The sequence below is a fragment of the Esox lucius genome, chromosome 20, assembly GCF_011004845.1.
Source record: "Esox lucius isolate fEsoLuc1 chromosome 20, fEsoLuc1.pri, whole genome shotgun sequence".
NCBI lineage: Eukaryota > Metazoa > Chordata > Actinopteri > Esociformes > Esocidae > Esox > Esox lucius.
In genome coordinates this window covers 41,166,281-41,178,239 of record NC_047588.1, presented here as the reverse complement: position 1 = coordinate 41,178,239, position 11,959 = coordinate 41,166,281, and the positions used below count along the sequence as shown (strand labels likewise).

General features: G+C 40.1%; 1 protein-coding gene and 1 long non-coding RNA gene across 2 annotated transcripts; both read right to left on the bottom strand.

Moving 5' to 3' along the window:
* Nucleotides 1–976: 976 nt before the first annotated feature.
* On the bottom strand, nucleotides 977–8,907 carry LOC114829682. The gene is made up of 9 exons (XR_003777557.2): nucleotides 8,683–8,907; nucleotides 8,553–8,577; nucleotides 8,418–8,473; nucleotides 7,009–7,059; nucleotides 6,154–6,207; nucleotides 5,991–6,032; nucleotides 5,832–5,897; nucleotides 2,131–2,227; nucleotides 977–1,138 (listed from the first exon to the last, which is right to left on the bottom strand). It is a non-coding gene; the product is annotated as an uncharacterized LOC114829682 (long non-coding RNA).
* Nucleotides 8,908–8,941: 34 nt separating this feature from the next.
* LOC106023773 (Fc receptor-like protein 2) lies at nucleotides 8,942–11,086 on the bottom strand. The gene is made up of 6 exons (XM_020041362.2): nucleotides 11,051–11,086; nucleotides 10,897–10,932; nucleotides 10,078–10,134; nucleotides 9,709–10,002; nucleotides 9,335–9,619; nucleotides 8,942–9,204 (listed from the first exon to the last, which is right to left on the bottom strand). Exons 1-6 carry the CDS (start codon nucleotides 11,079–11,081, stop codon nucleotides 8,942–8,944), a joined length of 966 nt encoding a protein of 321 aa, XP_019896921.2. The 5' UTR covers nucleotides 11,082–11,086.
* Nucleotides 11,087–11,959: the final 873 nt, after the last annotated feature.

Below are 11,959 nucleotides of genomic sequence, written 5' to 3'. Positions count from 1 at the left end.
GACCACTCTACCTTTCAGTCTGGCCACTCTACCTTTCAGTCTGGCCACTCTGCCAGTCGGTCTGACTACTTTACCAGTCGGTCTGACTACTCTACCAGTCAGTCTGACCACACTACCATTCAGACTGACCACTCTACCTTTCAGTCTGGCCACTCTACCTTTCTGTCTGGCCACTCTACCATTCAGACTGACCACTCTACCAGTCAGTCTGACTACTCTACCATTCAGCCTGACCACTCTTCCATTCAGTCTGACCACTCTACCAGTCAGTTTGTCCTTCTGGAAGGTTCTCCCATATCCGCACAGGAACTCTGGAAGCCCGTTAGAGTGACCATCAGGTTCTCGGTCCCCTGCTCTAAAAAGACTGTTGGTGGTTCCAAAACTTCTTCCATTGAACAGATGAATTATTGGAGAACCTCAATGCAAAAATCCTTTGGTGCCCATCCAAAGATCTATTCCTCGACACCTATCCTGTCTGAGAGCTCTACGGACAATTCCTTGACCCTCATGTCTTGGTTTGTCTCTAAAATACACTGTGAGACTTCAGATAGACAGGTGTGTGCCTTTCCAAATCATGTTCAACTAGTTGAATTTACCACAGGTGGACTACAATTCAGTTGTCAAGGATTGATTGAAACATGATGAACCTGGTCTACATATTTTGTGTCACTGTAGCAAAGGGTCTGAATACTTATGCAAATTACAAATGTCCGTTTTTTTTGTTCATTTGCAAACATTTCTAAAAAATAATTTTGGTTTGTCATTATGGGGTGTTGTTGGTAGATTGATTGTGAACAAAAAAACACTTGAATACATTTTTAAATAAGGCTGTAACAACAAAAACGTGGAAAACTGGGAAGAAGCCAGAGTACAATCATGGATGCATACTGATGATAAAATATAGTTAACGTAAAAGGCATCAGTGTGTGTGTTTGTGAGTGTGGATGTGTGTGTGTGTGCGCGTGTGTGTGTGCAAGCGTGTGTGTGTGTGTGCATGTGTGTGCAAGCATGTGTGAGCAAGCGTGTGCAAGCATGTGTGTGTGCGCACATTGTCACTCTGCTGTACACTGCTGAGGGCAACATGGAGAGGGTGTGCAAACGTCAAGGTCCTCTGGTGGCTTCATTGTCCCTCAAGGACCTGCAACATTTCAACACATGGAGTCCGTAAGAACAAACACTATTGGAATGTTTTTCTTTTCTTTTCAGAAACTTAAGGGAAACTTCAACTGTCCTCACTAGAATAACATTTAAAGAACACACGTTTATGTCTATAACCCTGGTTCCCTAAAGGAGGGCATGAGGTATTACACAGACGTACAACCTCAACTTATTATTAGATTATGAAGGAGACAAAGAGTCGTATTGTAATGGCTTGCTGTTTGCTCCAAAACATGGCCTTCAAGCATCCCACTACAGCAGGAGAACCAAACTGAGGAGCCCATACCTGACAAATCACCTATGACCTCCTATTGAGGAGCGTCAGAGGAGCCCATACCTGACAAACCACCTCCAACCTGCCAATTTGGAGCATCGGAGGAGCCCATACCTGACGCACCACCTCCAACCTCCCAATGAGGAGCGTCAGAGGAGCCCTTACCTGACGCATTACCTCCAACCTCCCAATGAGGAGCGTCAGAGGAGGATTGGCATTATAAGGAGGTTTTAGGTGCCTTTTACAGACTATTTACTATGTTATGGAAGGTTGTAACTGAAGACATTAGTGCATATGATTGTCTGACATCAATAATTTGTTACTGATCATCGATTCAACACGGTTCACAAGTTCCTCACCCAAATCATTGTTGTTCACTGCAATGCAAATCTCACTTAATGTATTTTTTACTGCAATGATGGAGTTGTTGATGTTGATTTGTTTTTCCATTTCTATCAGCAATGCTATTTTGGTCAATGACAAAACATTTTGGTTGGTGCCATTGCAGTTCTCCAAAGGCTGAATATTCTCAAATTGATCTGTAAGTAGGAATTTAGGATGTTTTTTACGCCTGCTTACTTGATGTGGCCCCTGTCCTGTGCTGTGTAAAGACTTCTCCACAGAGGGTGGAAAGAGCCCTCTTAGAACACTTATCTATGAATGTACTGAAATGCACTCATATTACATTCATTTCATACCCATTTCAATAGATGTGATTTGGTCTGACAGTACTGGGAGCTGTGCCTGGCATTACTTCAGAATAGACTGGTTCTGTCTCTGGTCGGGGTGTTGATCCTGTAGGGGGTAATGATACAATGTCTGTATAATTCTACAGTTGCAGTGCCCCTTAAAATTTCTGGGGTTATTAAAAAAAAAGCTGTACACTCAAAGCATATGAAAACACGATTAAATGAGTACAGAAAGTCACCTTTTCTGTATGTTGAACACACGTTTTACCATCTAAGACCAACAGCACTTTCAGATTTCCACCCTCCCATTTCACTGGAGCATAAGTACTGGTACAAGCAAATGTAAGAAGTACAAAAGCTAGCATTCCCTTCCATGCAATAGCAGCAGTATATATGTAACACACTGACATCACCAAACTCTTGGTATCGCCCTTTGAGATGCCTTTCCAGGCCTTTATGGCAAACTTGTTGAGCTGTGGCTTGTTTTGGGGAGTTTCTGATTTCTGTCTCTCCTTCAGCAAGTTAAACGCACGTTCAATTGGATGTAAATCAGAAGTTTGACTGAGCCAGTCTAAAACGTTTAGCTTTTTCCCATGATGAACTCCTTGATTATGTTGGCTGTGTGTTTTGGGTGACTGGCCTGTAGCATTGTGAAGAAACGCCCAATGAGTCTGGTTCCATTTTCTTATACATTGTAAGCCAAGATGCTTCTGTACACTTCTGAAATAATTCTGCAACTTCTCTCATTTGTTACGTCATCAATAAAGATGAATGAGCCCATTCCAGAGGCAGCCATGGATGCCCATACCATGACACTATCTCCTCCAGGCTTCACAGATGAGGTTGTATTGCTTTGAATCATCAGCAGTTCCTACTTTCTCCATGCTTTTGCATTACCATCCCTTTGATAAAGGTTCACCTTGATGTCATCTATCCATGAAACTCTGTTGCAAAACTGTACTGGCTGATCTCAGTACTGTTTTGCAAATTCTAATCATGTCTTTCTATTTTGGTGATGATCAGGGCTCTGCGTTTCGCAGTGTGGCCTTTGTAATTCTGCTGCCAAAGCTTTCTGCAAACAATAGGTTGTGACACACCGGCATTCTGGAGATTGTTGGGAATTTCCCTGACACTTATTTTAGAGTTGTTGTTCACATTCGTTTTCTTGGCCGACCTGGTCGTTGCAGATTGCTGAATACACCAGTGATTTTATTTTTCTGGACATTCCAAACTTTTGTGCTATGGTTGAGTCACTCTTTTCCATAAGCATCCAAAATGCTTTTAATTTCCTCAACAGTTCCCAGGACTTTATGTTGGATTATTCCTACTAACACCAAATGAAGACCCCAAAGGTAAAAGCAAAGGATAGAGGTTCTTGTGATGTAAAAGAATGAGACAAAGATAAATAATGTCAGAACTTTTCTACTTCACTTCTAATGTGACCTATAATGTGAACAATTCAACTGAAAAACAAACTGAAATCTTCAAGGGGGAAAAATGAAAAATAAAATTTTTAAAATAACCTGGTTGCATGAGTATGCACACCCTTAAACTAATACTTTGTTGAAGCACCTTTTGATTTTATTCCAGCACTCAGTCTTTTTGGGTAGTAGACTATTAGCATGGCACATCTTGATGTGACAATATTTGCCCACTCTTATTTGCAAAAGTGCTCCAAATCTGTCAGATTCCAAGGACATCTTCTGTGCACAGCCCTCTTCAGATCACCCCACAGATGTTCAATTGGATTCAGGTCTGGGCTCTGGCTTCTTCTAGTGAAACCATGCTTTTGTGGATTTGGATGTGTGCTTTGGGTCGTGTCGTGCTGAAAGGTGAACTTTATCTTTATCTTCAGCTTTCTAATGGATGCCTGAAGGTTTTGTGCCAAAGTTGCTGTTCATAATTCCCTCCACCCTGACTAAGGCCCTGGTTCCAGCTGAAGAAAAACAGCCCCAAAGCATGATGCTGTCAACACCATGCTTCAGTGTGTGTATGGGGTTATTTGGGTGATGTGCAGTGTTGTTTTTGCGCCAAACACACCTTTGGAATTAAGAGCAAAAAGTTCAACCTTGGTTTCATCAGACTATAACACATTTCCCCATGTGCTTTTGGGGAGACTTGATGTTTGTTTTTGCAAACTTCAGCAGGGCTTAGAGCGCTTTTGCAAAGAAGAGTGGGCAAATATTGCCACACCAAGATGTGCCATGCTAATAGACTCCTACCCAAAGAGTTTGCAATAAAATCAAAAGGTGCTTCAACAAAGTATTAGTTTAAGGGTGTGCACACTCATGCAACCAGGTTATTTTAAGTTTTTTTTGGAGATTTCAGTTTGTTTTTCACCTTATACACTCACCTAATGGATTATTAGGAACACCATACTAATACTTTGTTTGACCCCCTTTCGCCTTCAGAACTGCCTTAATTCTACGTGGCATTGATTCAACAAGGTGCTGAAAGCATTCTTTAGAACTGTTGGCCCATATTGATAGGATAGCATCTTGCAGTTGATGGAGATTTGTGGGATGCACATCCAGGGCACGAAGCTCCCATTCCACCACATCCCAAAGATGCTCTATTGGGTTGAGATCTGGTGACATTTGGGGCCATTTCAGTACAGTGAACTCATTGTCATGTTCAAGAAACCAATTTGAAATGATTCAAGCTTTGTGACATGGTGCATTATCCTGCTGGAAGTAGCCATCAGAGGATGGGTACATGGTGGTAATAAGGGGATGGACATGGTCAGAAACAATGCTCAGGTAGGCCGTGGCATTTAAACGATGCCCAATTGGCACTAAGGGGCCTAAAGTGTGCCAAGAAAACATCCACCACATCTCATCAGAACAGGCAATCTTCTTCCAGTCTTCAACTGTCCAATTTTGGTGAGCTTGTGCAAATTGTAGCCTCTTTTTCCTATTTGTAGTGGAGATGAGTGGTACCCGGTGGGGTCTTCTGCTGTTGTATCCCATCCGCCTCAAGGTTGTGCGTGTTGTGGCTTCACAAATGCTTTGCTGCATACCTCGGTTGTAACAAGTGGTTATTTCAGTCAAAGTACTCTTTTATCAGCTTGAATCAGTCGACCCATTCTCCTCTGACCTCCAGCATCAACAAGGCATTTTCACCCACAGGACTGCCGCATACTGGATGTTTTTCCCTTTTCACACCATTCTTTGTAAACCCTAGAAATGGTTGTGCTTGAAAATCCCAGTAACTGAGCAGATTGTGAAATACTCAGACCGGCCCGTCTGGCACCAACAACCATGCCACGCTCAAAATTGCTTAAATCACCTTTCTTTCCCATTCTGACATTCAGTTTGGAGTTCAGGAGATTGTCTTGACCAGGACCACACCCCTAAATGCATTGAAGCAACTGCCATGTGATTGGTTGATTAGATAATTGCATTCATGAGAAATTTAACAGGTGTTCCTAATAATCTTTTAGGTGAGTGTATGTTCACATACATTGGGGGGATGGAACTCTGACAGGAAAAACCCATATGTGCTCAGAAATGAAAAGTGACATTTTGTACTTATGCCTCATTAATCATTTAATCGTATTTTCATATGCCTTGAATGTACAGCAAATATTACATTTTTTACTTTACTGTCTCAGTACTTTTAGAGGATACTGTATATACATAATGACATACATCATTCAGTCGGAGGGCAAGAAGATAGAATGTTATGATTGGTGGAAAATGTATTCTTACCTCTTTTCTTATTGGCCTTCCTGTTGAGGTCAATCTGTGCATAGTTTTCTTCAACAATCCTAGATTCTGCCGACAACAGACACGTCTCATCAACAAATGAAAGGAGGAGCTCATTCAGTCACCAAAAATTTGATTGTCAACTTCAGAAAAGGGTTTTACCTGTAGCTTTCCCTGTTTTCACCTCTGAGTAGATTGTATTTCCTTTTACATCAGATAAAATCGTTTTTTACTATTAAATTGTTTTTTTTCTTATTTAACAAAAATATATTAATATGTACAAGAACCATAACTGTAATATATTTATGCAACAGTTGAGAATCACCTTTTCTTTTCTTTTTCAGCTGGTTGAGTTGAATCAGGGAATATGTCACATCACCTGTACCAGAAGCAGAAGAAGAACCAGTAACAACTGACACAGAACATACAAACACTTTCACTTATTAAAACTTCACAGTAATAACTGACACAACATCTAAACACTTTCACTTAGTCAATCTTTACAGCAGCAACTGACACATACAATGCAAATATTTTCTCTGCCCTGTTTCTGCAACCCACCTCTACCCCCTGCTTCTACCCCTCTACCTCTACCCCCTGCCTCTACCCCCCTGCCTCTACCCCTCTACCTCTACCCCTCTACCTCTACCCCCTGACTCTACCCCCCTGCCTCTACCCCTCTACCTCTACCCCCTGCCTCTACCCCCTGCCTCTACCCCCCTGCCTCTACCCCCTTGCCTCTACCCCCTGCTTCTACCCCTCTACCTCTACCCCCTTACCTTTACCCCCTTACCTCTACCCCCTGCTTCTACCCCGTTACCTCTACCCCCTGCCTCTACCCCCCTGCCTCTACCCCCTTACCTCTACCCCCTGCTTCTACCCCGTTACCTCTACCCCCCTGCCTCTACCCCCCCACAGTGGTTTTATATGTACCCGGTGTGCCAGACCACCTCTACTGCCTTTTATTTTTAAAAGGCTACTTTTTTACAGGTAGCCCAGTCCAGTATCTGCCCTTTTGACCAAACAGATCAGCTAATTTGGCAATAACTGAGCTCAAAAGTAGTTGTGAATACAGCCAGAGTAGCCTGTCATCAAGGTCATTTGTATCACCTCTAGTCCCAAATGTTTGTTGTAGCCACATATTGATATTCAGTGTAAAAAAAACACAACATTAAAGTACCTTTAGCCTTGTTGTCTGATGGATTGATTGTTTCATAGATGTTCGCGCCATCTGTTGGTTGAAGAAAACAGAGGAAAACGGTCATCCCTCTACTTTTAGGGCCCAGCTGTTCAGAAGTAATCTGATTTCTATTGAGTTGGATCAAATCATGAAAATGGGTTGTTCCAAACAAAAAAGGATTCTGAAATCGGATCTGGATCCAACCTTCAGTGTGTGTTGTTCGAAACATTTCAGGAGGATTGGGATCCTTTGATCCAATGAATCTGAATGATTCTGATCCCAGCAGAAGGTTGGATTCAGGGTGTATTTCAGGAACAAAATGTAATAAAACTAAAAAATCTGTCAAATAATACAACATTTGTATCATGCAGTTCATTTACTTGTATTCATATTTTGTACTTGATTTGTTTAACCGTCACCGTCATCAAGTGGATAAAGTAATCATTAGGATACCTAGTAAGCTGTTCAGTAAATTAAAGTTAATAAAATAATCCCCCAAACAGGTGTCAGTATCAAACAAAGATAATACATTGAACTATTAATTACAATGACACAGTCATCAGAGATGAACCAGTCCTTGAGGCAGAAGGTGGCTCCTGACTGGTAGAGCCAGTAGTCAATGACACAGGAGCTCAGAAAAGGGTCTGGAAGCATCAAACAGAGAAGATGATGCCTGTAAGTCTCTTCTTAAGGGAGAAACCAAAAGAGCAAAAGTACAGATTCATCTGGCAAAGGAAAAAAAATCACTCTTATCCAACTACAGCAAACCAATACCAGACTGGATATTCACCTCCTAAAAGCAGAGCTTCCTAAAAGCAGAGCTTCCTAAAAGCAAAGCTGGTCTTTCCACAAATGAAGAAGAACTATGAATGTTCATTATTTCGTTCACTACTGGACATTGTAGCCTTTTTTTTTTTTAACCTTACATAGTCGACATCCGCGGATCCGCCAAAATGTGTTCAAAATATCCACAGTATATTTGTTACTAATGCGTATTGGTTTGTTTTTATTTATTTGTTGGTGGTAAGATGAGAGGTCTAACTGTATGAAAGAAATTGAAAATGGAAGATGGTTGGATTGTTTTATTGTGCTGTTTTCTATCACTTCAAATGAAAACAGTGCTAGCAATTCTACCAGATGTTCTTTACATAGCTAGTAGCCTACATTGTGATATGTCCAATGTTGCTTTGAAAAACAGGCGTAAAAGATGGATTACCTAATCCTGGATAGCAAAACATGGAATTTCCAAATTCTGATCATTCTAATCCTGATTCTACTTTTTAAACACCTGAGCCCAGGGAACATAGAGTTCATACTAGGTAACATGTTGTTGTGAATAGTGAATGTTGTCAAGTCAGTGTATGAGGTTTCTGACAGAGAATGACAGAGATCTGGTCTGAGGGACTGACCTTGCTGCAGTAGATCCTGCTGGGGATCCTGGTTGGTGATCTGGGTCTGGGGAGATCTACAGGGAGAGAGACATTCATAAAAACATAGACAATGGATCCAGTATAAATCAACAGTAGACAGACACGTTTACTCACAAGGATGTTCTATTACAACAGGAATCTGGAACAAGAAATGCAGCTATTATATAATGTTTGTCCTGTTTTGTACTATTGTAATTGAAACTTGTCTCCAATATACAAAAAGACAAAATAGTAAAGATCTCACCTTTGCTGTTTTTATATCGACATCCAAGAACCAGCAGAACAACCAGGAGAAAACCAGCAACAACCAGACCCACAACAACTCCAACCAGGACAGGTATAGAGGATCCATCTAAGACAGGAGAGAAAACTACACAACAATCTCAGACTCATAGGTTGTAGACTAGAGAATACATAGAAAGTAGTGGACTAATTCCTGTTAGACAACTTTCCTAAATATGGTAATCATAATGTGTTTTGAAACCCTGACTACCAGATGTGAATCAGAATTGTTTTTTACCCGTAACTGTCACCCAGCTTCCAGGTGATTCTCCTTCATTAGATTTACATTTATAAAAGCCTTCATCTGACTTTGATACTGCAGGGATGGTCATCTCTCCTGTGATCTCATTCCTGATCAGTACTCCATCTTTGTAGAAATCAGTGTTAATAATGTTTGATATGTTTTTTCTGTGTTTACAGACTAGAGTCACAGTGTGTCCTTCAGTCACTGGATGGACGGGACTCTCCAGGATCACATCACCATCTGTGGAACATCATGTATCAACAATAAAACTACATTTCAAAATTTACTGAACTTGTATTCTATAAGCAAAACAGTCACTCAGTTACAGAATATATCCTTTTATCATCCATGTTTTGTCCAATGTACCTACCAGTCACTGTGATGTTGACAGCATTACTGTTCTCTCCTGATCCAGACTCACACCAGTACACTCCACTGTCCTGAATCAGAGTGTTTCTGATGTTACATGTGGACCCTTCTATTGTTCCGTTGTATGAAACACACCCTGACTCTGTTCCTCTGTCTGTGTATCTCATCAGTCTCCATCCAGTAGAGTTTCCTTTCTCCTCACAGCTTAGTGAGACAGATGTCCTTGTAAAATGCTGAGTTCTGTTAGGATTTACTGTCAGAGAGACTGCAGACTGCAGATCTAAAACTAAGAGTCAAATCAGTAGTAATTATTTATTTAAAAGGAAAGTGGTTCAATTAGTTGTGATTAAATCCAGTTAAATTACAGATACCTACCTCCTGACCAGAGAAACTGGGGTTCACTGTATTCTGTGTACAATATGCGGCGTTCTACGCCTCTACACACATATTCTCCTGTGTGAATACGACCAGCAGGACTCAGAGTGTAATTTTCTTCAGTAGTCCCATCATCAGATAGGGGCTTAAAAGGGTAGGACTGATTTGAAGAAACATTCCTGTACCAGAAGAACCTCCAGTGGATGGATGTCTTGTTAAACCGACATCTCAGAGTCACTGAGTCTCCAGGGTTCAACCACTGAGGAGAGACACTCAGGAAAGGCTTGGGTTGATCTGTGATTAGACAGAGGGCATGTTTCAAACATTCAGTCTTAGTGAGGTTTACATGGTTAAATACTGTGGACTTACCAGTTACAACCTGTTCTACAAGATCACTGAAGTTGGAGTTCCTTGGCATCTGATGATCTGTGGTTAGGTAAAGGAAATGTTTTAGGCTTGACATTTTAGAATATTTTCTAATTAATTGTAGAGGGTTTAACACATAGAGTATGACACACCTGAGAGTAAATACTCTACAGTCAGTACAGCCACACAAGCATTGCATTTATGTGGATTCTATTAATTTTATAGTCGCTTTGGTACTATTCACAGAAGTATGTGGTTTCACCACTCTTAGTACAAAAAACAACAGATAATCATAAACACACTTTTTTCAAACATCATGGAACTTATGATGACAAATAGAAGTACAACAAACAATAAAGAAACATTTCAAGATGTTTAGAAATCAATGCAAAGTATAATGTTTTTTTAATGCAAAATGTGACGGGTTACGGGTTAAGTATGATCTGGATGTAATTTTACACCAGTAGTTTTGAAAAAAACAAACACAACATTCTGTTAATTTTTGTATCAAACCAACTATAAAAACATATAAACACTAAGTCTAAACTTCTCAATTACTTTTACATTTGTGAATAAACTAAAAGCCAGTATAGTGCAAAAGTATTGCGTCATATGAAAGAGTTGTTTAGAGCTACAGTACTTAGCTTTAAACAACTCTATCTGGGAAGCTTCTTTTGTCTAAACTCTGGCCCAGGGGTGGATATTCTGTTGCTATCTTCTTTGACAAAAACAACAGATTGAACATCAAGCAGTACCAGAGACAAAAAGGAAGAAATATAAATACATGGAGGAGTGAACAGTTGAATGAATATCTACCATTACCTTCAGAGGGCTTACAGTAGATGATGGTTGTCAGAACTACAAGAAAACAATGGATATCATTACAGTACCCTGGTAATTCAGTAGTACACTGCATTAAAAGAGTAGTAATATTCACTTTAATAGACACATACAACAGCATTAACTCAGTACTCACAGAGTAGCAAACAGAACCAGGTATGTTCCATTCTGCTCGAGGGAGAGTAACTTTCTTCCACTAAAGTAGTATTAACAAACTTCTATGCTTCTGATATGATGAGAGGCTGATTAGATCACACCACTTCCCTGACAGGAAAAAAGACTCTAGAGATACTGACAAAGTCTGCAAAGAAACATGAGCAGTTAATGTCCTGCTTACTTTTATAAATGTCTCCTTACACTTTGTTCAGTCATTAATATTTGGAGATATCATCCTCTCACTACAACTACGTAGTGAGAATTAAGAAGAAGAACTAATACCTAGCGAAAATATATCAAGGGGATAAAGTGATAATGTACATAACACTGAGCATAGCAGCAGTGGAGAGATAATGAAATAAATGTCAAGAATGAATTCATGAAAGCAACAATGGTGGAAGGTGGGATTTCATTGCTTGAGAGTGAATGTGTCAAATAACTCTTGGCTTTTTGATTTTTATCAGGTAGGTCATTTTCGGTAAACATCTCTTGGATGATACAGTGTTTTTCAGATATATGTGGTTGTATGTGGTAATATTTCAAAAATAAAGTTTTTGGACATCTAACATTGACAGAGTACAAAAAACATTTACAAAGACATTGAAATGCATTAGATTCATACAAAGTACATAACTTTTGATAAGATTTTCTTCTCTATTGTCAAAGTACAGTGTATATAAAACATCACACCCCTGTTAAAATGCCAGGTTCTTGTGATGTCAAAGAATGAGACAAAGATAAATCATGTCAGAACTAATACAGCACCCTTTGATTTTATTGCAGCACTCAGTCTTTTTGGGTAGGAGTCTATTGGCATGGCACATCTTGACATGGCAATATTTGCCCACTCTTCTTTGCAAAAGCACTCCAAATCTGTCAGATCCCTCTT